Genomic DNA, 25289 nt, shown 5'->3' on the forward strand with positions numbered 1-25289 from the left:
ATAAGTTTTGTTTAAACACTATATTTGTTTATACACGATTGTCCCGCAAAGGATGCATTTGTTTCACACGAAAAATAGTTTTTATGATGCGAAAAATAAATTAAATATAAATTAAAACAATATTCCAGAAGAAAAAGGGAACGTTTAAAATGACAAAAGTACGTACGTACAAATATACAGTAATAAAAAATCATTTTAAGCGCCCTTGTTTTGACCCGGAAGCATTAAGTGCCCCCTAGTGACAGGAGCCGGAAGTGCACGTGAGTGAATTTTTACACTTTCACAGTACGTGCGCGTTTGAAATAGTTTTATACGATCTCTGTTGCTCGTCACATTGTGAATGTAAATATATAAGGTCGTGTATATAAGGTCGTGTGCAGTTCACAGCAGTGACGTTTGATGGACACAACAGAAGAACATGAGAGCGATCTACAGTCTCAGGTATGACGTGTGTCCGACCCCTTCAGATAAACTTATGAAGTGACATCTGATGTCATGTTTGTGTGACAGATAGAGGAGGTCGAAGCCCTCTCGTCCATCTATGGCGATGAATGGTGTGTGATCGACGAGGCGTCGAGAATATTCTGCATCAGAATATCAGAAGAGACCCAGGAGCCCAAATGGACTGTGTGCTTACAGGTGTGCTCACGTGCTGCTTTGTTGACATTACACGATATTCACGTGTTTTGCATTGTTATTATATGGACAACAACGTCCTTTAATCTAATAATCTAATATTACTTAAGGTCTTTAGGTTTTTCTCCTCTATTTGTATTATTTTATTGTGTGTATCATTTTACAAATATAGAGAAATTTGCATACTCTGGGAATCATGATATCAATGGTCATGATTAATACACAATGTGTATTCATTCAAAGAATACCATGGTACATTGTCGATTTAAAGGCGAAAACTAGCAGTTGAGAAACAAAATTAAATGTAAAATAACAGTAAAACAACATACTTTACATCACTGGTAACGCATGTTAATTAACAAGTACTCCTACAACATCAAACTATTATAAAATGAGACATGGTACATATTCAAAATATCAATTTAAATTTGTATTTTTTTACTACGATGGAGCAAAAAACATGATTTTAACGAGATTTTACTGTAAAAGTGTAATCTTGGTATTTAACAGTAAAATTGTATTTATTTATTTAATAAATATAAAAAAGATAATAAATATATTTATTATATATTAATACAAGAAGATATATTTCAACAAATTTGCTGTATATATGAAGGTCACTTACAATTAACCAATTTACACGTCACGTTTAGTCTAAATTATTATTTTAGTCTAAATTATTATCTGTTCATAGCCACCTGTACATTAATGTTCATAGTATATAGCCGTCTGTATACATTGTTCATAGTACATACCTACTGTCATATTTTCATAGAACATACCTACTTTAAAATATTTTCCTAATATTGTATTCTGTATTTATTCACTGTATATCCTGCACTTGCTATTTGCCCTTCTGGTTAGACATTTCGTTACACTGTACTTGTATATGTGTAATGACAATAAAGTTGAATCTAATCTTAAAGATAAAAGCATGTTTGTTCTTCCTTTGTGGTTTGATTTGTGTGTTAAAGATGATGTGTGTTGTTTTTGTTTGTTTGAAGATCATACTTCCTCCAGATTACCCAAGCACGGCGCCTCCGATGTATCAAATAAAGTACGTTTCATCTTCTTTACTCTTAATAAATGATAAATCATGCATTTAAAGAAATATTGCTTGTGTTGCTATTTGAATATTATGTATTGCTTTAGTGCTGCCTGGCTCAGAGGACAGGACCGAATGACCTTATCAAACAGTTTAGAGGAACTCTACATGTAAGTATGTCTTATTGCTCTTCTCCTGGAACGGCACATCATTTCCAGTCGAATAAACGTTTGTAGAGGAATGTGCAGAAGTGCATGTGACGTGTTTGTTTTGAACAGTTTGGATCTTGCTTTGTGTGTTTTCCGCCGTCATACAGGGAGAATGCAGGAGAGAACATTCTGTACCTCTGGGTGGAGAAAATCAGAGAATTCCTCATGGAAAAACCCCAAAGCGCTGAAACGGGTGAGACCCCACAATTGACCCTCGTTCTTCACCATCAAAAAGCTTTTGCCTGGTTCTGTATTGCTTAATAATACTCATCGTGGCCGTCTGGGAACAAATCCATCTTAGGTTTTCTTCCCTTATTGTTTCCTGTCACATCACGATTAAAGGGAACACTGAGTCATTTTTTTTAATGGATAATTTAAGCGACTCTTCTTTAGGTTTTGAGATGTTGCGTATATAACGGATTCCCAAGCCGAGATAATGATGTCCACTGGTCCTCGCACATCACAGAACACTTAAATGCAAAATTCAGAGCGTTGACGCACGGACCCGTCTGCTCATTGGCTCAAGTTTCTTTCAACATCTTAGAGTCTTATTGTGTGTGACTCCCTGTCTTTTCATGTACAGAATGCATTATTAAAAGATGTAGCATATTTCAGGTATGTAATATGTCATGTTGCAGTAGGGGGCAGTAGGCAGCCATACCATATGTCTTAATGATGATCAAAATCTTTGTATAGTTCTGTTGGATTAGCGCATGTCTAGCATGATAGGTCATCATGGGCAATATTTTACCACTATATATGAAACGCAAAAGGAGATATTTGGAGAAATGTCTCACTGTGTTCATTCAATGGGGGTCAGTGTTGTTTGGTTACCAACGTACTTCAAAATATCTTCTTTTGTGTTCTGCAGAAGAAAGAAAGTCATGGGTTTGAAATAACATGAGTAAATGATGAAAGAATTGTGAGTTTGAAGCGAGATGATTTTGACGAAAGGCAAGGACACAAGGATGTGTTTCTAGAGAAGGAGTGAAGCTGTTTAACTCCTGGTGTCAGTTCATATGAGTCATCCGCTAGAACTGAGCGGTTTTCCAAAGTTAAAAAGAACAGACAGGAGAAGATCAACTGTTAAACAACAGCGCCTTTGTTGCAGCTGATGAGAATCGTCTGGGAAGATTTTGTTTCCTCAAATTGGCCTTTTTGCCTTTTGTTTCAATAATGACATGTTGGTAACGCATTTGTGTATAAAGCGAACGCTGGAATGGAGAGAATTAGAGACGGGCGTGTGTTATCAGTCATTTGTTCTCTCTGGCTTTTAAGAAACACGGCGTTCTAGCGGGAGAGGGAAATTACACATGGCATGCTTTTAATCTTTCATTTATTTGTCTGTGGTCATTGGTGCTTGGTGTGGAAAAAATCAAGCAAACGTTCAGGTCTATGGTTTCGTCAGGCATATGATGACACAATCGAAACAGGTGAACAGGGTTTAGCCGGCAATCAGGTGCACGCTCTGTCATTAAGCTAGAGGAAACAGACCCTTCAGCGGGAAGAACGCAACCTCTTCTGATTGTTCCAAACTGGTGGGTGGCATCTCGAGAACGAGGAAGTTCTACATGTAGATTTGGAAACGAAAAAATACATGTTCATGTGCCTCAATGTGGTTTGCAATGGAGTTATGGCGTTTTTTCACTGCATAGTATTGTGCGGTACAGCTCACTCTTGGTGGTTTTCCACTGGGTACCTAGTACCTGATACTTTTTTTAGTACCGTTGAGGTTCCAACCTTTCCGTACCGATACCGAAATGTGACGTGTTTACACAGAATCATTACCAGCGTCATTGGACTTGCAACACAAGAATTTGCATTTTAATACGTAATATTGGCATTTCGTATTTTGCTTCGTGACTGTTATATAGGGATTGTGAAACTTAACGCAATGCTTAATGCAAGATTAGTTTTTCTTCGAGGGCCGGCGACCAAACCAAATGATCGTTGTCTGCTCCTTGCTGTAAGATCTCCCAAACTCGCTGGTATTTAGTTTTGTTTCCACCCGCCATCGATATGCTCCAATACTCCTGTGTTGTACGATGATGCTACGACAGTAGAGGCGGCTTTACTATGACAATAAATTAATAATCCCACCACTTGGAAGCGGTACTAAACTGCAGTGGAAAAGCAAACTGAGCCGAAGTGAAGTGAGCTGTACGGAGCCGAGTCGTACTAAACCTGACGGTACCATGCAGTGGAACAGCGCCATTAGTGTTTAGATTTGGTTATATCTAACATCTTTGATTCAATCTAGTCGGCATTCTTAAAGTCGGCATGAAACGGAAGTAGCTATTGAATTTTTTGACGTATACCAGAGAGAAACAACTTCTGAAATGAGGGGGAAAATGTAGTGCGGGTGTTGAATTCATCCATCGAGAACTGATTGGATCGTTGAAAGCTAAAGGATTTGAACACACATTTGCAATTAGTCATTGGACTCGCGCCACGTCGTTTCGGGATTAAAGGGATAGTTCTCTCAAAAAATGAAAATTCTGTCATCATTTAGTCATCTTCATTTTGTTCTTAACCTGTATTAATGTATTTGTTTTTCTGAACACAAATTATGATATTTGGAAGAATTACGGGAACCTGACAGATCTTATCCCACATTCGATGCCATATAAGGAAAAATAAATGCTATGGCAGTATATGGAGGATAATATCTGTTTGGATTCTCACATTCTTCCAAATATCTTTTTTTGTGTTTAGCAGAACAATGTATACCCAAAATGACGACAGACATTTTTGGGTGAAGCCTTAAAGTTTTAGATTAAAGATTACAAGTGCAAATGAATAAAAATAAATGATATGCACAGATAAATAATTTATAATAAATACTGCAACACTGTGTAAAACAATTAGTAAACCAATGAAAGATACATTTTTATTTCATGCCGACTTTAATGGGATAGTTCCCCCAAACATGAGCATTCTTTCATTATTCATTCACCCTCGTGTCATTTCAATCCTGTGTGACTATATTTCTTCTGCAGAACACAAAATAAGATATTTGAAGACTGTCGGTCCCCATTGACTTCTATTGTATGGACACAAAACCAATGCAAGTCAATGGGGACCAACAGTTTTTGGTTACCAACATTCTTTAAAACATCTTCTTTTGAGATTTGCAGGAGAAAGAAAGTGAAACGGGTTTGATGTAGGGTGTTTATTTTCTTCAGATTTTATCTATACTTTTTTAAACGGTGCCTAATTCGATAATTTTAAAAGAGAGCCACAAAACACTGGTGGATGACATTAAAGAAAAATAATTCAATAAAATTTAATTAAAAAACACAACACAACGAATATACAATTAAAGTTTTAAGTGAATGTGAAATGAGAATAGACACTATCATTGCAAGAAATTATATTTACCTTGTTTACCCTCCAGCGGCAACTAAATGCTCACCATAGTTAAATGTGTTGACTATATCAACAGATTGAGTCCATTTACAGAGAGCCTTCTAGGCTACATTATGTGCATTAAAAACAGACACTGTGTATTGTGAATAAGTATAATTATATGCATAAACTTGCAGTCAGATAAAATGCTTGACAGACTGATGTCTAGAGTTTTCACCAATAAAATGTGTAACACTAAGTTTTAATACGAAGTTATATGTAATAATATAGTCAAGTCAGATTTATTTTTATATTGTTTTAGTATTTTATAGTGTATTGTATCAAAGCAGCTGTACCCAAAAAAGCTAAAGAAAATCACACGTCAGCCAAACATAGAATACATCGAAATAACCTTTAAAAGTAGTTGCATAACTTGCACTTGAAAGCTTTCAACAACATCTCGCGAGACCCGAACAAAAATTCTCATGATACATCCAGACCGAGATGCATGATGGGATACACTTAGCCCAGCGGTATTCCCGACATCGTTGGATATGTTTGCGCTTTGGCGTTTTTAAGACATTGGACAGACTTGCTATCTTGCTTCCTGTCGCGCACATGCGCTCTCAAGTGGCCAAGACCGCAATTGGGGGGTATTGGGATGCGGCCTGAATCCATGGACACTTGATGGCTTATATTTCCCACAATTCACAGCGAGAGGGCGGCGTTTAGTGACGCTAAACTGAATTAATAAAATAAAAGATACATTGCTAAATTAATGAATGTTAGTATACAGTAAACATAACATACAAAATAGTAATTGAATAAATACTTAAATGCAAGGACGAGATGTATTCTGATGTTGGGATCACAGATGAGGATCACAGTGTCGTTTGTTAGTATGTCCCAGTGCGTGCATACGGTTGCTATGCACAATAATGTATATACGTTTCCGTAACAAAAACATTACGTACTTTAAAGACATATTATAAGTAGGCAAAGGACGCAGCAGCAATACAGATTGCATTCGGCTCGGCTGATTTTATTGCGTTTGCGCTGTTACCAGATTTGCATAATTCTTCAGTTCGTGCAAATAATTTGTCAGATGAAGCAATTTACTCATTAATTCCCCCACGGTATTAAAATCTTAATTGAGAATTTGAAATGGAATGGAAATTATACGTGGCGAAGTCGAGATAAAAATATCTCGTGAGATACGAGCGGGCGGCTGACCGGACCTCCGCACCTGACAAGAAGTGTCTGGCTAACCTCTGTAATAGCCTATCCCATGAATTCTTCTTCAATCTGAATTCTCTCCGGGTGAAGAGTTTGCACTCTTGTGCATGACATTACCAAATATTTGCTCGGTGGCAAACCGTGAGATTCACGAACAGGAGCCCAGTTGCTGTTTCACGAGCCATTTGTCCTGATTTTATACCTCGAATCGCATCCCTTTGAACGTAATGTTTTCCCAAATTATTGCCCGCCTGATATTGGATCTATGCCTTTGATCTAGCCATCTCTGCAAAGTTGAATTGTTTGGATCAAATGAATAGAGCACGGTAGTTCCTTTTCCTCCCGCCGTCGCAGAAAACCCGGCGCTGGGGAGATCTAATCGTAACCCATGAATAGACTTGTGCTGCCTTGACAGAAGCCGTTAATCTTTATCACCAGGGCACTAAAAGGCCTGTGGCGAGTCCAGGACTGACTTTCAGTTTTTGACACTCACCCCGTCTCCTCTGCTTTCTTCAGGAGTGGAGAAAATCTTGCAGTTCTTTTCCTCCTCAGGGGAAGGAGGTAACTTCATCTTGCTTTGTTAGCCAGAGATCTAATAGCACTTTTCTTTGCTGTCGAACCGAATCTGTCAACTGGAAAAAAAAAATTCAGGTCGCTTAAAAGTGTACCACTTCTCCATCCCCCTTGAAACGGTCTATCGGTGACTAAAAAAAGATTGTCCTGGGAAATCACACCTGTCTGCGGGACTCAAAAAGAACTGAAGGGGTCCGAATTTGTCACCCAATCAGAAAATGTCTCTAGCTATCTAGTTGTATTTGGACATAACTTGCAAAAACAGTGATTCAGTTAATGCATTTAGATTAAAAAAAGCAGGTACAAGTAATGTCAATCGGTTATCAAGTTTAAGTGGCACTTGTTACCTGTTGTTACATACAGGTACAAGCGGTATGTAATTTTCTCTCGGTTCATCGCTAGTTATAACTGATCATGTGCCAGTCCAGTTCCCAACCTCGCTATATGAATCCTTAACAGCTATTGTGTTTGAAGGACAGCTCTCCCACGCCGTTCCCTCGATGCGATAATTGCCACGCAAATTATGTATGTATGTCAATGGTTTCAGTAATGAATGGAAAACTCGAAAGGGGAATGGAGATCCGGCTGAATGGGGTAAAAATGGATACGGAGAGGCTCGTTCATTAGCCGAGTCGCATTAATTGTTTCGCGATTTGCGAGGTTATTGTGAAGGACAACAAATTAGAGTTGTGTAGGTTAGCGAGCGTGCGAGAGCTGGAAACTTTTTTATAGAAACAAAATGACATGTTTGTTGAAATAACAAAGAGCATTGGGAATGCGTAATAGGTTGGGAGTCGTCTAAGCGAAGAAAGTGTCTGGAGAAAGTGTAATGTTTTAAATGTATTGTTAAATTCTCAAGGTGACTCCATTAAAGTAAATAATCAGGATCTGCTGGGGATAAACACATCTTCTGATTTTCGTCAGCGTTTGACATTCGCCCATCTGTAACGGTCATTCTCATTGGGTCTTGACCTTCTGTCAGGACACCTGCCTACACAAGTCACATACCTGCTTTAAAAACAGCTTGTGTGACTGGAACGCTGCTAAAATGGATCTGTCAGTCCATGAATGACCGGTCCAGGCCTAGAAGCATATATTTGATTGTTTGAAGGTAATTTAGTTGGAATGTTTCACTAAACTATTTATAACTGGTCTCCGAGCGTTAAATGGACACCAACAAACATATTCTGTCATGGTAGTCAATGGTGGCCTGTTTGGTCACAAGCATTCTTTCAAATATCTTTCTCTGTGTTCGTCAGAACAAAGAAATGAATGCAGATTTGAAACAAAATTAAGTAAATTAAGACAAATGTATTTTGGGTGAACTGTTCCTTTAAACCTAACATTAACTAGCATTAACCATCTACCGGTAGGCTCTTTCTTACACCAGGGCTTAGATTGAACAACCTTTTATTGACTCATTAAGTAATGTTTAAAGAATGTTAAGATAAATCCGGAATTTAAAGAAGATAACCAGGACTCGTTTTTCCAAAAAAGGGCAAAAGTTAGTATATTTATACGCATTACTACATTTTTTTTGGTTCAACTTAGAAAAATAAGCTACGTGGTTGCCATAAAAGTTTGAGTTCATTCAACCTTAAAATATTAGTTAACTCAAGAATTGTATGCACACTCCAAATTTTTACGCAACCAGGTAACGTTTTTTTACGTTCAACCGTAATATTTTTGTGGCCTTGTTGTTTTACATTTTGAGTTAGAGTAAAGTTTAAGTATACGTTGACATATCGATATGCTAAATGACTAAATGCAATGTAAATTATATTTTTTACTCATGTTTTTAGTCTCGTAAATGAAAATCACATCGACTTTGCGTCGTCTTTACATAGTTTACTCATTGTAACTAACAAGCTCAAGATCACAGTTTTGACAGGTTGTTCGTGTCCTACGGAGAGCAGTCACTTTAATGATTCATAAGCGTTTGGAAAACGCAACTGCCAAACTTAAATCAAGCCCTTGATTGCTTGTTTTGAACAGCTGTTTCATTCAAACATGATTTCTATTGTTTTAAATATACATTTCAGCATTGTTACCTCGGCGTGCGATTCCGAAACCCCATCGTTTCCCCTCGATACACCTCAGTATGTGTGCGCTTGTACTTACATTTTTTTTGTAGTGCGACTATTACATTAGCGATGCTAATTTGTTCCCAACACAAATTTTAGGAAACAAACATGCATATATGCGTCGCCCTCGGCGGTGACGTCACTTCTGAAGAACTAACTTAATCTAATATCAAACTTCAGAGGGAAAGGTAATTAGCATCTTCCCTCATCACCGAAATGATTAGAGGCTTAATAATCGATGGTGTCATGAAAAGTGCCGCCTCCCTCCATTCTCGTCAAACAGCAGCTCTGTTTTTACAGTAATTATGCAAATGAGATGCTAGTTACAGCAGGTTGTGTGGTGAAGGCCCCTCGGAGAGATCAAAAGGTTGTCGTGGCTTTTTTATATTTCCGCGGCCCATGAATATTCAGGTCCGACACTGAGAGGTGGGAGGAGGTCGGGGAGAAATGAAAAGCAGTCAAAGGTCATTAAAGCTTTGGAAGCGGTTTAATTTTTAGACAAGCTATAATTAAATCTTGAAATTGATGTGCCTCAGGTTTGCCCGACTGAATGGGACAGGAAAAGCCCACCGTGGTCCGCATCTTCTGTTGTGACGGAGAGCCGCGCATGTTTGTTTACAGATGAATTTGAGGCCAGCGGGGTTGAATCTGCAATATTTGTTTTTTAGTTTTCCGTTTGCCAGAGTATGTTAAAGCAAATCAGGTTTTTTTGTGTTGCCATGGTCGCAGAAGCCCTGCAAAAAGGACAAAATTGTCATTTCCAAGCTGCTTGCAAATGTCACAAAGTATAATCTTGGTATCATCATCTATCGATGAATCCTTCAATCCCGAGATGCTTATAATGCGTAAATCGAACGAAAACAACATAGACGTGAAATATTACCAGACACCTCTGCCAGCCCTCACATACCATGATTAATATTCATGGACCGAACCTGACCTGGAACAGTCTGTGCCCTGAGCTCCTGACAGGAAGTTCACTTTCAGAGGACTTCCTGAATTCCACTTCGACCATTTACAGCCTGTTAATTCAAGCTTCGTCTTTAATGTTGCTGAAACGATCAACATTGCAGTGAGCTTTCGCGTTTAAGCTATCATGCTTTTTTGTCACATGAGTGTATCCTTGGCAACAGAATGTTAAAAAACATGACATCATTCTGCTTGTTAAGACAATGTGATGAGAGTTATGCTCGTACACCCTCTTCAGATTGTTTTCGCTTCTTTTATGTGAGGTTTTGGTACCAAACACAAATCCACAAAAGAAAGTCAATCTCTATGAAATGATTGTTATTTAGTATGAGCCAGTGTGACTGGAGAACGTCTCAAACAAGGTTTGGAAGCCAAAGGAATTCCTTGGAGTGAATTGAGCAGGAACGCTGTTTTTTTACACGTGCCGCTGAATACTAATGGGGTACTTCAGAACAGCTGGAATGACTGATTGCAGACCTCATTTAGATGTCATTTAGTTTCTCCTTAAGACATTTCAAATGGCGCATCAAAAAATGACTACCAGTGATTTAATGTCTCGGAATATCGGATTATATTATGATTTGCAACGGTGGTACGAAAATGGGCGGGCGCGATTCCTCCATTTTTCCTCATGCTGGGACGTTTTGATCTTCTATTGGTCTCTCGCACTCACGTGACGCGAATTCGCAGGTCAGAGTTCACCATACTTGAACGTTGCTATGCAGCGATATACCGTTGGACGGAATTGCGTTTCCATTCTGTTGCATTTGCATGCATATGAACGGAAGTCAATGGAGGGAATAGACAAGTGTGACGTTTGGCATACGCCTGCCCGTTAAAGGTGCAATTCGTAACTTTTTTGGTTATAATTTAAACTGTTGCGAGAGATTTGCCGTCAATTGACTTCAACCCACATAGTAAAAACTTCGTAAAGTAACCTGCATTTTTACGTTTTAACCGGAGATGGCGAAAAAGTTACAAATTGCAGCTTTAAGCTGCTTAACTCACTGGCTGAATTTTTATTGTTGGTTATTTTCCTACGAATAATATGAGGTGTTTTATTAACCAAAATTGAAATCTCAGAACATGCCTTTGTTCCCATGCGTTGTTAGACGGACCAGAGACGAACAGAACTGTGATAACGGAGGAAGATCACGATTACGACGAGGACGAAATTCAAGATTATCGCCTGCTAAAATTTGGAGATCACCAATCAGCCGACATTATTTCCAGCACTTCAGACGGTACGTTCCAGCTTTTTTTACACTTTTGATGATCCAAAAAAACATTCGGTTGCATTAACAACCCACGTTATTTTAATAATAGCACATGATTTGTATAGGATGCAAATCAATGAAAAAAACAAGAGCTTGATGTGATTGTCCATCAAGATTGGATTGGCTTGGTTAATATGTTGACAAAACGTCTTTTGGAGTGAGATCAGAAACATGTTTTTTTTTTATTGTTGGCACCTTGACTAAAACATTCATCCGCGTTAATTAGTAATTAGCAGCTTGTCTGGCATTCAAAACAAATATTTTGTTGTTTTTCTACAGATGAAGAATTGCCTCCGATTCAACACGGAGAGACGATCACAGATAGAAGAAGCACGTTCCAGCCTCACTTAGCCCCGGTGGTGACCCCTAAACAGGTGTGACTCATTACCCACAATCCCTCTTTGTCAGAACATAGCTGTCTATTAAGGAAAAGATGGCAAACGAATGAAAAAGCCTGCTTTTCAAGCCAAAAATATCAGGCAGCAATACAAGACCATAGAACTGTTATTCCGCTGATGTGAGTTTAGAAGTGTTTCCGGTCTCTCGAGTTTAGGGTTTGCTCTACGCCGTTCGTGAATTTAACCTCTTTGTCAGTTATGGGATGCACACCCCCGACAACACTTGATGATGTCACAGAATAGTCTCCATCGTTCGCATCGCCCAGCTGGATTGCAGGCAGATGACTCATGCACACCTGCCCATGATGCGACTGCTTTATTACAACGAGCGCTTAAACTCGCTTCCCTCCGAACTTTATTGTGTCCAACATTCCCATATGCGTTAGATCTCGACAGGATCCACTGCTCGGGTGTTTGGAGATTGTGACATGACTTGCCATTGTGCCGGGAACTTCTAATACGCTTGATATGGAGAATGTTGCTGTTTTCGAGAGCGGCCGATTTGAAAGGCACCCTGCCTTTAAGTAGGGGCCTGACATTTACGCCTCTTGTTTCTTTCCTTTGTGCGGTTGACAGCTTGAAGTCAAGCCGGCGAGACTGCTTGTGGCTTTGACCTTGAGCCTTGTCACTTATTTTGAAAGCTTATGTAAAAACAGACAGCAATCATGTTCACATAGGACATAATTTGTTTATAAACCCTTGTAGCAGATAAATGAGAGAACTAAATAATGAAGTACAATAAGAATAAGTGAAAAATGTAATTAAATTGATTTAATATTATTATTTTATTAATTTAATAAAAATAAACGCAAGTCTTAAATTAGCATTTAGATTTGAATATGATCGTGTTTGAAAGTGCCTAGCTGTTTGATGTTGCATATCATTTAGCAGTTTAATTAAATTCACATGCTTAACATTTTAACTTTTCGCTTGTTAAGATAAATTAAAAGTCCCAGAATAAAGAACCATTGACAATAGATTGGCGTGAGGTGTAATCGTGCCTCAGAATCCAGCTAATCTGTCACATTGGATTTTCACGAAATCTTTTTCTGTAATGCGGCGTTTCTACGAGTAGGCGTGTTTAAACCATTTGATGTTACAAACCAAAGATAATATTCAGCGAATCAAAAGAATAATGCAGCTAAATGCAAATGAGGAGCTTTGTCCGACTCGTTCGAAATGCCCAAGACAAGTGTGAATTGAAATTACGGTTCTTTTTGTAAAATAGCACTGAGGATGATATCAGAGACCGGCTGAGTGCTCGATTAACGTCATCTGCCCGCCATGTGTTTACTCTTTATTATCTGTGATAGAAATCCCTTAATATGCGTAATTTTGTCTTTCGTTTTCTTTCAGGGTTTTTTTCCCGTCGAGTCTTTCTGAAAAGGGTTTGAAAGAGAATGCTCGTCCATTGAACGCATGAGTAGAGTATGTTTTCAACCATAGGGAACGGAACGAGTCGTTCTCAAGGTTTCTTATGCCGTATGATAGGATTCGCTACACCCGACGCGTTTTGCTTTTAATGATATGTGTTTGCTAAATTGACTATCACTATTCAAAAGAGATTTAAAGAAACCCTTAAGATTAAGTGCACTACGAACATCTTGAATAATTTCTTCAAGGCCATCTTAAATGGCGGATGATAAAACATCTTGTAGATTTAAGCAAAGAGGGACTTGGATTCACACCACACCGGATCTGTGCAACCCCCCGAAGTGGATTGAACAACCTTATCAGGTCTAAATTAGCCAGACAGGCTTGATATAAAATCAATGGATATGTTTAGTTCAGTCGAACGGCTGAGATGACCTGTCTGAGTGCATTAGAAGCACACGCAGAATTGTTTTGTGCAAACAAGACCACACACAAAAAAAAAAGAAAAAAGCATATCTCTTATTCACTTTGTAGTTCTGTTTGGATTTCAGGGGCCATTTTGATGCTATTTGATCTTTGCTCGCACGATATTGTGTTATCAGCAGGAGCTTCAAAGTTTGGGCCGATGCTCTAATTTTCATAAAAGGTTAGTGCCGTTGATAGAAGTTCGTAAATGAGTTTTCCCAGACGTAATCTAGCCACCGAGTTTCGGCAGAAACACACGCTTGTTTGTTCAGAAAGTATTGAGGAAACATAAAAGTAATCTTATTAAATGCTTCGAGGTCTGTTTAAGGCACAAAGACGTTTCTCAATGGCTGAACGGGAAGCACAAAGCGACCTCAAAGGAAATATCAAGGATTGTAAAACGCTTTTGTTTTGTCAAGAACGCCGCTTTGTGTTTCCTCGGGCTGTTTAGTCTAGATCAGCAGTGATTAATACAACATTTGCACGCGGCATTGAATAGACGTCTCATTAGCCCCGGCCTGACACAGGTGTGCAGACGGAATATTAGCCGGAGAGAAAACAGACACGCAGATGAGTCGTGCCGATAAGCGCATCAATCCAAGACAACTGCTTCTTTTGGGAAAGACGCTGTCTTAAATATTCATGAGCTTGTACGCTGAATAAAACTGGAAGTTGAAACATGCCGTCGGTGGTAAAGATGTACACATTTATTCCTCTGATCTGCTTTGACACGGTCCAGACCTCCAGTAAGAAAAAGCACTCCACGGACGCGTCTCTTTCTTGGTAAATGATGGAAGGCCACTCAGCACCGATAGCCTGAAACCCAATTTGACGGACAGAAATGGCTACCGTGTCCTTCCCGTGGTTTTTACAGCAATATTTGAAGTCTGCTGCGTTGTGTACAAAACAGATTTGCACTCAATATCTACTCATTCTCTCCCTGGCGGTTCCTTTCCCACAGCCAGGTATTGCGTCTAAATCGGAGAAAATTCGACTGTGAGCGTTTTACCACTAGACGTCGAGCGCTTTCAGATGTATTGCATCAGTGATGTGTTGCTTCTTTTTTGATCCCTACGTCTTGAAAGGTTGGAAATGTTGTTTGACCAAATACAGACAAACAGAATTTACAGAATCGGCTTGTTCCACCGATAAATGAACAGCTTCATTTTGAACTTTTCAAGGATTAGATCAGCGAACAGATTTTCCAGATTTGGAGCGCACCAACCAGGCCCGTCGCAACGAGACTCCACTTTTCAGTCCACGTTGAAAGTAAAAATCACAGCCAAGCATTTAAATGCAAAATTGCACATCAGTTTAAAGATGACCAGACGTGATTGGTGGGATCTTAGTGGGTTTGTCATGTGGAGAAATGTAAAATTATATGGGGTTCTAATGCGTTCTGTTATCTTTTGTTGTATCGAGCCGCGTCCGGTGTAGACGCGGCGTTAGATGATGTTTTGATCTGCTCCAGTTTCTGTTTTCTGAACTTCGTGGGCCCTATACACCGCCATCATCTTTCATTTGTTTACTTTTGTACCTGTGAAGTTGTTGCATAACTTGCCTATAGACATTTTTCAATCACAATTTTTCAATCACACATTTTGCTCTGTTAGGGCCGGACCTGTCGTGGCAGGAATCATTTGGCCAGGCTGTAAGACGTTGCGCTTCAAGTCGGCTCGTGTCTTCAAATTGTGTTTTATTAGCGCCGATATGTTACGTACGCACTCATCTAACACATAAAGTCTCAGCGCAATGTCACCTCCTATCGTGCATATAGAGACAAACCGGGGTTGATAAATGTGCCCGTGTAGGTAATTCTGAGTGTGTGTGCACGTGCTTTGACTTTGTACTGGCTGACGGCGATGCCCCACCGTGAAATGCTCTGCTTCTTCCAGGCAAACATGTGAATGTTTTCATCTCAGTCTTATATTCAGAGTTTATTTATCTTGGAACGGTTCTTTGTATGCAATGCAATTGTTTAAATAATTTCTTTTGTTTGCAGGTTCAGGTGGTTCTGAATAAGTTGCACGAAAACAAGAAGATCGCAAGTGCCACTCACAACATCTATGCATACAGGTATTACGATTTTGAACGTACGCAGATGAATAAAAGTGCTTGCGAGGTGAACCTTTTTGTTTGCTTTTGGTCACGCATTCACTTTGCAAACCCTTTTGTTTTTCTCCTAGAAACACATCAACGTTTTAAAATACAATGAGATGGATTTTCTGTAAAATACTCCATTGTGTAGCCAAATCCAGATTTATTATGAATAATTATTTTATTTTTCAGTTTCTTTCCAGTTCTTTTAATAATTGGAAGTAGCTGTTATTTGTTATATTTCTAATACATTCATATAAAATAGAAATATGCTATTTAGGATTATTGTTCATAATTGTGCATGAATTTGTATTTATTGCTTTATAGATTTCCTGTCTTATATTTATTCTAGTTTTATTCTATGTTTCTCAGGCATTCAAAATATATTTTGGCCTACATTTTATATTGTTTTTCAGTTAACGGTTCAATAGTTTTACTTAATTATAATAACCTTGCTCAAAACATAAACTCACTCTTTTGTTCCCTTGCAAGTTCTGATATTTCCCACTCGAAATGCACATCTAGTTTACATTTGGTATTGAAACATTGCTTGTTTGTTTCTGAGATTCATTCAATCATTTGGTCATTCATGCGTTTAGATTTATGAAATGAAATGTTGTTTGTTTTGTGTGTGTGTGTGATGCCCCCGGGGGGGTTTAGGACACCATTAATGACATAGATGGGAGTGGGTGTCATTTAGCGAGATTAAACCGCAGGTGATGTTGACATTCAGAATGTTGCCCCCGGCATATAAAGGGGCATTGAATATCTGATAAAGACCGTGTTTACCCTTCGAGGGGAAGCCTGCAGCGGCAAAACCCCAACGTATAAGACACACTGATGACTCATTTGATTAAAACTGACAACACCGACAATATTTACTGTCATTACCTCTGGAAATATTGGATTGTTCTTGTTGTGATTGGTGGGAGTGTAGTAAACATGACAGGAAGTTGGATATTGAAAACGGCAACGAAATGTTAAAGTTTCACCCATTTTCTGTGTTTTAATCAGGATCTACTGTGGAGATAAAAACTCTTTCCTGCAGGACTGCGAGGATGATGGAGAAACGGCCGCCGGCGGGCGATTGCTTCATCTTCTGCAGGTAAACCCGCATCAGCGACGTGGGATTCCCGCGCATTGGAGGGGATTCGAATGCTTTTGGGTTACGTGAAACGTTGTTTGATCTCTTTCATTCCTTTACATTTCCAAAAATCCCAGCAGTTTCCCTCGTGTCGTGCCGAACCCGTTCTGTGGAGCACAAAGGAGGAATCGTGTTAAGAATCTTTACAGTACGTTGGATTGCTGTCAATACACAGAAAGCAGAAAGTAACCAAGGCTGTCAAGCTATGAACAAGCCAAAAAAATGGACAAACATTCAGGCTTCCCACATGAATATGCATTGCCCCTGGGACAGTTCGCTCAAAATTCAAACCCTGTACGATATTTTGAGAAATGTCTCAATGGGGTCCAATGTTGAATTGTGGGTAAACTATCCCTTTAACAGAATTCAGTATAGATTCGTGTTACTGTTCCTTTAAATGAAGGTTAAATTTCAATTAACCACTCATTGTTTCAAAACTCTCGCAAGTTAATCCCTTTAGACCCGTCACCGGGGCCGGAGAAGTATCGTTGTCTTAACACAATGGTGTACAGCATCTGATGTCTTAGACAACGATTTAACAAGCCGTGCACGTGCGATACTTCAATGGCACGTTTCGGGAAGCTTGTTGATATGCTGGTGGGATATTGCGTCGGCTTTTTCCACCCTGATCCCAATTCCATTCTTGCCGTGTCAGTTATTTGCACGCAGATGTGTCATTCATCCATAATCTTTTCTCTTATCTTCCCCTCTCTGATGAAACCTCGCCTCACCGGCCTCGGCTATGAAACGCGATGTGACACCGTAATCTCTGGCCACTTTCATTTACACCCTACGCGAAACGATACAGCATTTCTGTCAATGTCTTCATGTGCTCGGAGTATGCCGGGATGTGCGTAACGTTTCTCAGGAAGCGGAGTGATCGTGAGCAGATGTATTCAGTTAAAGATTTGCACATATGCCACTTGTGTCTGAGAAAAAGGGTCAGAGATTCAGAATAGATCTCGACGTGTGTCAATATGAGCTCAGATTTGTCCAATCTGCAAGAGAAGAGTCAATATGAGCTTGAACATTTCTCATCCAATTTCTTGAAATCCAGATTATTTGACCTCTACAATCGACATGCATTGTATTAAAATCTCATTTGTTTTCTTCAAAGCAATTTTTGGAGAAACATCCGAGACTAACTTGATGCTTAAAAGAAACACAACTAAGAAATCAATCAAATCTTTTCAACTGCAAAAGAACAAATTTAGCTCAAATAAGTACTTGGCATTTGTGTAATTCTCATATTTTATGTGTTTTTAAGATTCCGCACCAAGAGCGTTTCTGTCCCCCCACCCGTATGTACAGTAGAAATGTGCCAAACTATACTAACAACCATTTTACGCAATTATCATTCAACCTTTTGGAGCCCATCCCGCAATTTCCTGTTTTTTCAAAAGTGATGACATGTTTAAAAAAAGAAACGAGTCGTCTATTAATAGAGGTGAAACGTGCAGATGGCTGTGATTTGCCCCCACCACGGCGGGCAGCCAGCTTCATCCCTGTGGGCTGTCGGGAGAAATAACAAGGGCGAGGACAGCAAACGTGCTTGGAAAACGGCGTTCTTCACAAACACCGAAATTTGTCTCTTCGGTCCTTTGACGCAAGCGCTTTCCCAAACGGAGGCGGTCGCCTCGAGGGCAAACGTGCTATTACAAAGCAGCCTTTTTGGACTCGTTGGACTTTTGTTAAATGAATACGTTTATGAAAAGCACGGCGAAATGACTACTTGCTTTCATCTAATGAACACTTTGCAGTGTCAAAGATGTGTTTTGTTCTTTTACGTGCGAACGTGTTTTTTCAGCTGTGATCAAAGCTAGTTCGGATTGGACTAAATTGATGTGATATTTCCAGACCGATGCTACTTTTTATTAATGCCCATCCAAAAAAATGACTTGAAAAAAAGATTGATGATGCGCCATGATGTTTGAGTGTAAAGAAGATCATGTGACTGTTGCCTCCTATATACATACATGGGTCAGAGACGAAAAAGGGTTTAAGCATCAAAACAATGAGTCTAATACTGCTTTAAATTGTAGTTGTTTGAAAAATGAAAAGGTTTTCTGTTTAATTTAATTGCATTTTAATGATGCATTTAATGATGATTTACAGAAGACGCCACTAAAATGTAATTCAGTGTCAGTCAGATTAAGCATGATGTTTAAATTTGTTCATAAATATTGTGTTACACTGAATGACAATTTAACATTATTTCAACCAAATGTCTACATTCTCCCAAAGCGTTAAGTAGACATTTTACTTGCATTTAATGTGCTTTCTATGGACAATCCCTTTTGTAAATTTCTTTTGATGGGGACACGTACAAGTGTCACTCTCATTTTCTTCACAATACTTTTTTCTCTGTGTCTATAGATCCTTGACGTTCGCAATGTGCTGGTGGTGGTGTCTCGGTGGTACGGTGGAATTCAACTGGGCCCTGACCGTTTTAAACACATAAATAACTGCGCGAGGAACATCCTCGTCCAAGAAGGTTATACCGACACCTCAGTAAGTGTACATCACTACATATAGTTGTTTATATATAGTGACTGAGAAGTGACGTCTGGATTCGTTCGTATTGATTCAAGCTAACTTTTCTTTAACAAACGTTCCTAGCTATTAAACCACACATAGCTAACGTTACATGGCATTATTTAAGTTTTTAACTAGTTATATGAACGACCAGACTGGTCTTTATTCAAATGCTTTTTATAGGCTACGCTATTTTCCACGCAATGTTTGTTATTGCAGTTAGCGAGGATAATGCTATACGACGTGCTATCTATTTATTTGCTTTTATTATGTTGCCACGCCCGCTTTCTCTCATAACATTCAATTCAGACCGCTAGCTCACATCAGATAAAGCATTATTTACTCTGCAGCGATGCTGCCGTTTTATTACCCGCACAGCTCGAGTCCTTTTTTCCTTTACCGAGAAGTCTGACTTTTATTATTATTTTATTATTTCCATCCCTATTTGCGAGTTTTGCTTTTTCTCCTTGACATTTCCTTTTCACCTTCCGAGCCTAAAGTGACGAAAACTTCAGAAATATAATGTAGCCAAAAAACTTTTTGCCATTTCTTTTGGGTTTGTTACCGCAGTGAATTTGTTTCAAGAGAATCTCTCGTCTTGAGTGTCCGCCACTTAGTCATCCAGCAAACACGGTGATAAGGTCACAAAAAAACAAGTTCAGGAGAGATTTGCCGGCATGCGCCCGACATCTTCCGAGGATTCATTTCTTTCATTTCTGTGCAAATGAGGATGTGTGCACAGCTGCGGGGCTGCTATGGTTACCCGGATAATAGGGGCGCATCGTCGCTTACACACACATGCAATTACACACATTTGAGATATGACACATGTTAGTTTGACGCAACGCATTACAAAACCTCCACTCAATTAAAGAAGAGCCCACTTTTTCCATCGCATGCCTGCGGTAGACACGAGCACCCCGACTTGCAGGAGCGCTCTCAGCCGGTACAGAAGCTGTCCTGTTTCATAAGCGAGAACACGGCCCTTCACGCCGCATCTCGTGACACGTCCTGAAGTTGGTGTTTGGCGTAGCATACGCCTTTAAGGTGGCATGCACCCAAAGTGACGCAGCTTTCGTTCCTGTAGTTTTTCAGATTGGGAACAAAATGACACAGAAGCCCTAAAACGTGTTTACTTGAGTCACTCGTGCCAAACATGCGTCACCGCAATCTGCTTTTTAAAGGCTAGTGGGTCTTTTGGTAGCAAAATTGCTGCTTTTGTAAATATTCACTCTTGTTGTGATAACTGTGATTAAATCGTTGCTAATTACAGTTTTATTTTGTTGTCTAATGCCAGAAATAAAACGGTAGGGTACGTTGAGTCAAACTACAGCTGGAATGTTGTGTAACCGTAATATTTACATATATGCCTGCGCTAGATGGTTGCATTTAAATTCAAGGTCTTATTTCTTTATTGCGACCTCTTATATAGCATTCAGTCTTACAAGCACAAACAATACTACAAGAATCCAGCATTGTGATCTTTGGGTCACTGAAAGCGCATTTTTCTAATTTGTTGATGTTTACTCCTAAAGAATGCACATGTGATCGAGGCCGTCAGCTAGTATAGATTTCATGACACTGAGCATGTTTCAGCCTCGGCTACGTCATGCTGTTCTCTCGAGGTGAAGATAAATGTTGTGTTATCTTCACAGCGGGAGCTGACTGCCTCGACGTGTCCGCACTTTTTCTATCACGACTTGGGAGTAATTAACATACAATGCATAATAACAGCCGGTTGTTTTGTGGATGGTCGCATAATAAATATAGACTCACTTGGACACCGTTCGGTACCGGGGGAAATAATGTGAATAGTTAACTGTTACGGGAGTCTAAGCAAGTTAACAGGTCGTGGTTTCTTAGCGAAATACGGTCTCCACACATTTCTTTTTATTGCATCACTTTCATTGCAATACTTTGCATAGTTTCTCGTGCTTGTACAGCCAAAGTTGTGGGTTCGCATTGCAGGGAACACTGCAAGGGATTCTTTAGACACCTCAGACTTCTTCCGTCCTTACTTGCGTCATAGGGATACGTGGCAAGATGCTGAGCAATGGCAAGATGGTCAGAGAAGGCCTGTGGACGTGGACCAACAATGTAAAAGTATCATAGAGGGAACACAAGAGCACGTCCTGTGCCAGCGGCCCAAAAGTCGCTTCCGGATACAAGCAGCTACCGAATGCATAAATATAATTCATCATTTCTTACAGTTCTTATGTACCTTGTTTTGGGGTTTGTTACATAGATGCTGTCTTTCCTGGATTTGAGTTTGTTGAGCATCTGCTGATGTAGTTACTTGTATTAAATCATTAGCGTGTTTGTACCCCAGCTCACGGCACAACCCTCCAGCAGGAAATGCTTCATTTCAGCTTCTCCTTTCACCAGTTTTATCGCTTCTCTTTCAGGAGGATGCATCCAAAGCTGGAGGGAAGAACAAAAGACCTAAAAGCAAGAAGGCAAAGTGAAAAGCCTCGAAGACAGCCTCCTACCTGGAACAGATGGTTTTCTCGCCACTTCATCCTCTATCAAAGCTTTTTATGTGGAGGGATTGTCAAATGTGGCAGGGCTGGCGACTGGCGACTGCTAATGCGCGATGCAGAAGGATCCTCCAGAAAACATAAATGGGAATTTCTTACAAAAGCAGTGTATAATGCTTTCAAAGCACCTGGTTTTGCGGTGAGCGTTAAACAAGGAATTGTACCGTAATGGGTGGTATATGGATTTAAGGAGTTTAACGGTGCTGTGCATTATGTAGCACTAAGTGCTCCCCGCCTTATGAATAAAGATTTTTATGAATCCCAAATTGATTTGCAAATGAGGATTTGAGCCCCGACTCGAGACACGAAGACGATCCTACATCAGCGACTTCTGACCCTTCTTCTGGTCTAATGATGCGCTAATAATGTAATTTAATAAAGCTTGGCAAAAGCAATTTGCAATTCGGCCATTTCCTAGTGCGTCTCGCCAACAGGCACATTTACAGGAAAACGTCAAATGAGTCGTCAAATACTGTATTTATGTCAATGTCAGCATTTCATGTGTCTGGTCACTCCCTCTGGCGGTATTGCTCATATTTAACCTTTTGAATATTGCATGCGGACGCATTACAAATCAGACTCGCCAAGGCCAAACTCCACCGCTACCTGATGAGTTTCGTGGCTTTCCGGCTCGCATGCTAATTGTTCTTAATGAGCTCATGTGAGAATAACCGCGACCCCTCACAGCTCTAATAAACAGATGCTAGGCCACCAGAGAACAATTCAGAACAATCTGATTGTCAGCTTGGTTGGTATCGCCCAAAGCAACTCCTAAGGACGCCTGCAAGTCTCGCGACCAGAACCTTGAACTCAAAACGGTTTTCGACCTTTGCGAATTCTTCCGTGGCAATGACTCATCCAAGTAGGTGCTCGAGTACTTATTGACATCTTACCTTTGTCCTGCTCTGTGTCTTCTTTTATTGCCAGTTGACATCATGGTCAGCGCAAGTCCTAGTCTTCTCACTTTCAAGCTCCCAGCATGTATCTGTTCTTTCATCTTAACCTCTCTCTCCCCTCTGTGTTCCTCGCTATATCTTTTCGAGGAATATTAACGCACCTTTTGAGGTCAGCATCAGCCCTTTCAGATGCACTTGCTTGCTTCGGCTCAAGGGGCATCGCTAAATGTTTTCACTGACGTGTTTTCTACCTGCGAGGGTAAATGTGGCTTGCATGCACAACTGGTTAGGGGAACGTTTGGCTGTCGCGTCGGTTGTCTGAGCTGCTGATTTTGATTTTTTTAGCCCAAAGTATCACGGCAGTGAAACCTTTAATCTATTGCATTCCTTGCTCTGAGGCTTTGGCATCTTAGCTATGTTATCTTTAATTTCATCAAGAGTTTCACTTTAGTGAACACGACAACACTATGCCCAAGGGACAGATGAAACATTTTGACTAATACCAATTCTGGCACATAATCAAGCGATGGGAAGCTACAAATAACTGTACAGTGCATCGCAAAATGCTATGCAGTTAAAAGGCCAAAACCAGACTCCATCATGCTAATTTGATTTGACGCAAAGCAATTGCGAGAGCAGGTCCAATATTGAACTTTGCAGCTCGTCTTGACCAGATATCCATCCAAACACGGACACAGAGAGGAAACTATTAGCATGTCATGAAAGTGGCTAATTTGCATGGCGGACAAGAAAGCCTCCGCTTTTGTATATTGGCTGACAACAGTATCAATGAATAATATTAATCGTGGGAGAAATCAAATCAGCACATTAGCTGTCCTCCGTCGAGGCCTCGAGAAGCAAGAAGATTGGTACGGAATGGTAATTCATGTTGTTTTATCATCTGAAGTGGCTTTTGGGAGACGGCCGCCGTTGTTTGTTTAAATAAGGGTCAGTGCTCTTCATCTTGGGAGATCAAACATCACAAGGATCAGCCAAAAGCTTGTTTCATAAGGGTCTCTACTGCTTCTTCGGAGAACAGATCCCAGCCCTGAGTTGTAGCTGGCATGCCGGGCCTTTGGAATACATGGGTTTCTGCCCTGCAGGGAAAATACTACAAAGAAGTTGATTTCTAAAAAGGCACTTAGCAGCTTTCCCTGGTTATCTTCTCTTGGCACCTGTATGTATTCTTCAAGTCACAATGCTTTAATGTTTAAATTCCCTGCCCATTAGCGATATTAAACATGGTAAGCTAAAACAAGATGATTAATGCTTTAACCCTTTTAAAGCCAGAGCCCTCTACAACAAAGGACACGGTACGCTGGTAATACTGAAGCTGTGTCTCAATTCGTCCACTATCTCCTATATAATGCACTATATCTGGTGTCTGCCATTTTGTAGTGTTGTCCGGATTCTGAGTAAACAATTATTTCCCTACATTTATTCACGACTTTTTACCCACAATGCATTCTGATTTTGAGTGTACAACCGATGCTCACTCATATTTCCCATGACACAACGCAAATAAACCGTGTGATAGAATCAGCTGAAGGAGAGCGACAATTAATGTCACCAACGTAGGTTTATACACTTTCTCACTTTGAGAATAAACAAATGTATGTCGTATATAGGAGTGTTTTATTTGAAGTAATTTTACTAAACGTAATAAATGTCATAGTAAGTTAACGTGGCACTGGTTTTGTTCTCTTTATTAAAAACTAACACAATTAACAAGTAATGTAAAAATTTGCTTTACCATTTTACAAAACAATCCATAAAGCCACACAGGTGTAATATAAACCTTATGACGAATGTTCGCGACAGTATGTCTGACAATGAAATTGTTCATTTTCATTCACTTTATATATACTCTAAGGGAATAGTGAATGAGTGAAGAAGTTACAAGCTTAATTCAGACGCAGCTTACAGCTTTTTCAAACCTACTACAGTGTTTTTGTAGATCTGTAGGCAGTGTCAAAGTCAGCCGGATAAATAAGTAATTTCAGAGTCGGGGCATTGACTTGATGTTTACTCTATTTCAAAAGCCAGCAAACTGACACTTGTTTTTAAGTTTGGCAGGACTATTAGATCCATTATTCATAATGTTTTGGTGCCTTATGACAAGCGATTCGCTCCCTGTGCGGATTCTCCATTTCCAGCGATGGGAATCCATCAAACCTGGACAAGATATCCCAGGTTAAGAGCCGGGAAATTAGCACTTCACAATAAAAGGCCAGCGACACAAAGGGTTGTAAGGGGGAAGTTAACTGGATAACTGCCAGCACCAATAAAAGCTAGTGGAGCCGCACCATTCAGTGCAATTAAATTGGATTTCACAGATGCGCCATTATTTCCCTATCAATGTCACGCACGTGTGTGAATCTTGCGGGCAAAGTGTCTGCGATCTTCCTGCTCCGGCGCTCATCTGAGCAATGCCTCACGGGGGTAAAGTTGTTATTTTGTGTTAGC

At 39.8% G+C, this 25289-nt stretch overlaps 1 protein-coding gene across 4 annotated transcripts; it reads left to right on the forward strand.

Annotated features, from left to right (window-relative positions):
• The first annotated feature begins 197 nt into the window (after window positions 1–197).
• On the forward strand, window positions 198–24510 carry impact (impact RWD domain protein). 4 transcript variants are annotated; one of them, XM_079471376.1, is made up of 12 exons: window positions 198–260; window positions 370–441; window positions 511–639; window positions 1641–1693; window positions 1789–1851; window positions 1998–2083; window positions 11213–11344; window positions 11657–11751; window positions 15617–15690; window positions 16726–16816; window positions 19232–19366; window positions 21796–22327. In XM_079471376.1, the coding sequence occupies exons 2-12, from the start codon at window positions 400–402 to the stop codon at window positions 21853–21855; spliced, it is 960 nt and encodes a 319-aa protein (XP_079327502.1). In that variant the 5' UTR covers window positions 198–260; window positions 370–399; the 3' UTR covers window positions 21856–22327. The 4 variants fall into 4 exon arrangements, with proteins under 4 accessions (XP_079327502.1, XP_079327504.1, XP_079327503.1 ...); XM_079471378.1 differs by having other exon boundaries at window positions 212–285; window positions 381–441; window positions 21796–22314; XM_079471377.1 differs by having other exon boundaries at window positions 213–260; window positions 381–441; window positions 21796–22314.
• Window positions 24511–25289: the final 779 nt, after the last annotated feature.

The sequence above is a fragment of the Barbatula barbatula genome, assembly GCF_947034865.1.
Source record: "Barbatula barbatula genome assembly, chromosome: 13".
Lineage (NCBI taxonomy): Eukaryota > Metazoa > Chordata > Actinopteri > Cypriniformes > Nemacheilidae > Barbatula > Barbatula barbatula.

Coding starts and splice junctions, on each gene's coding strand:
- impact (XM_079471376.1), top strand. CDS start 400: ATGGACACAACAGAAGAACATGAGAGCGATCTACAGTCTCAG. Junction 640..1,640: donor AATGGACTGTGTGCTTACAG/GTGTGCTCACGT, acceptor GTTTGTTTGAAG/ATCATACTTCCTCCAGATTA. Junction 2,084..11,212: donor ACCCCAAAGCGCTGAAACGG/GTGAGACCCCAC, acceptor ATGCGTTGTTAG/ACGGACCAGAGACGAACAGA.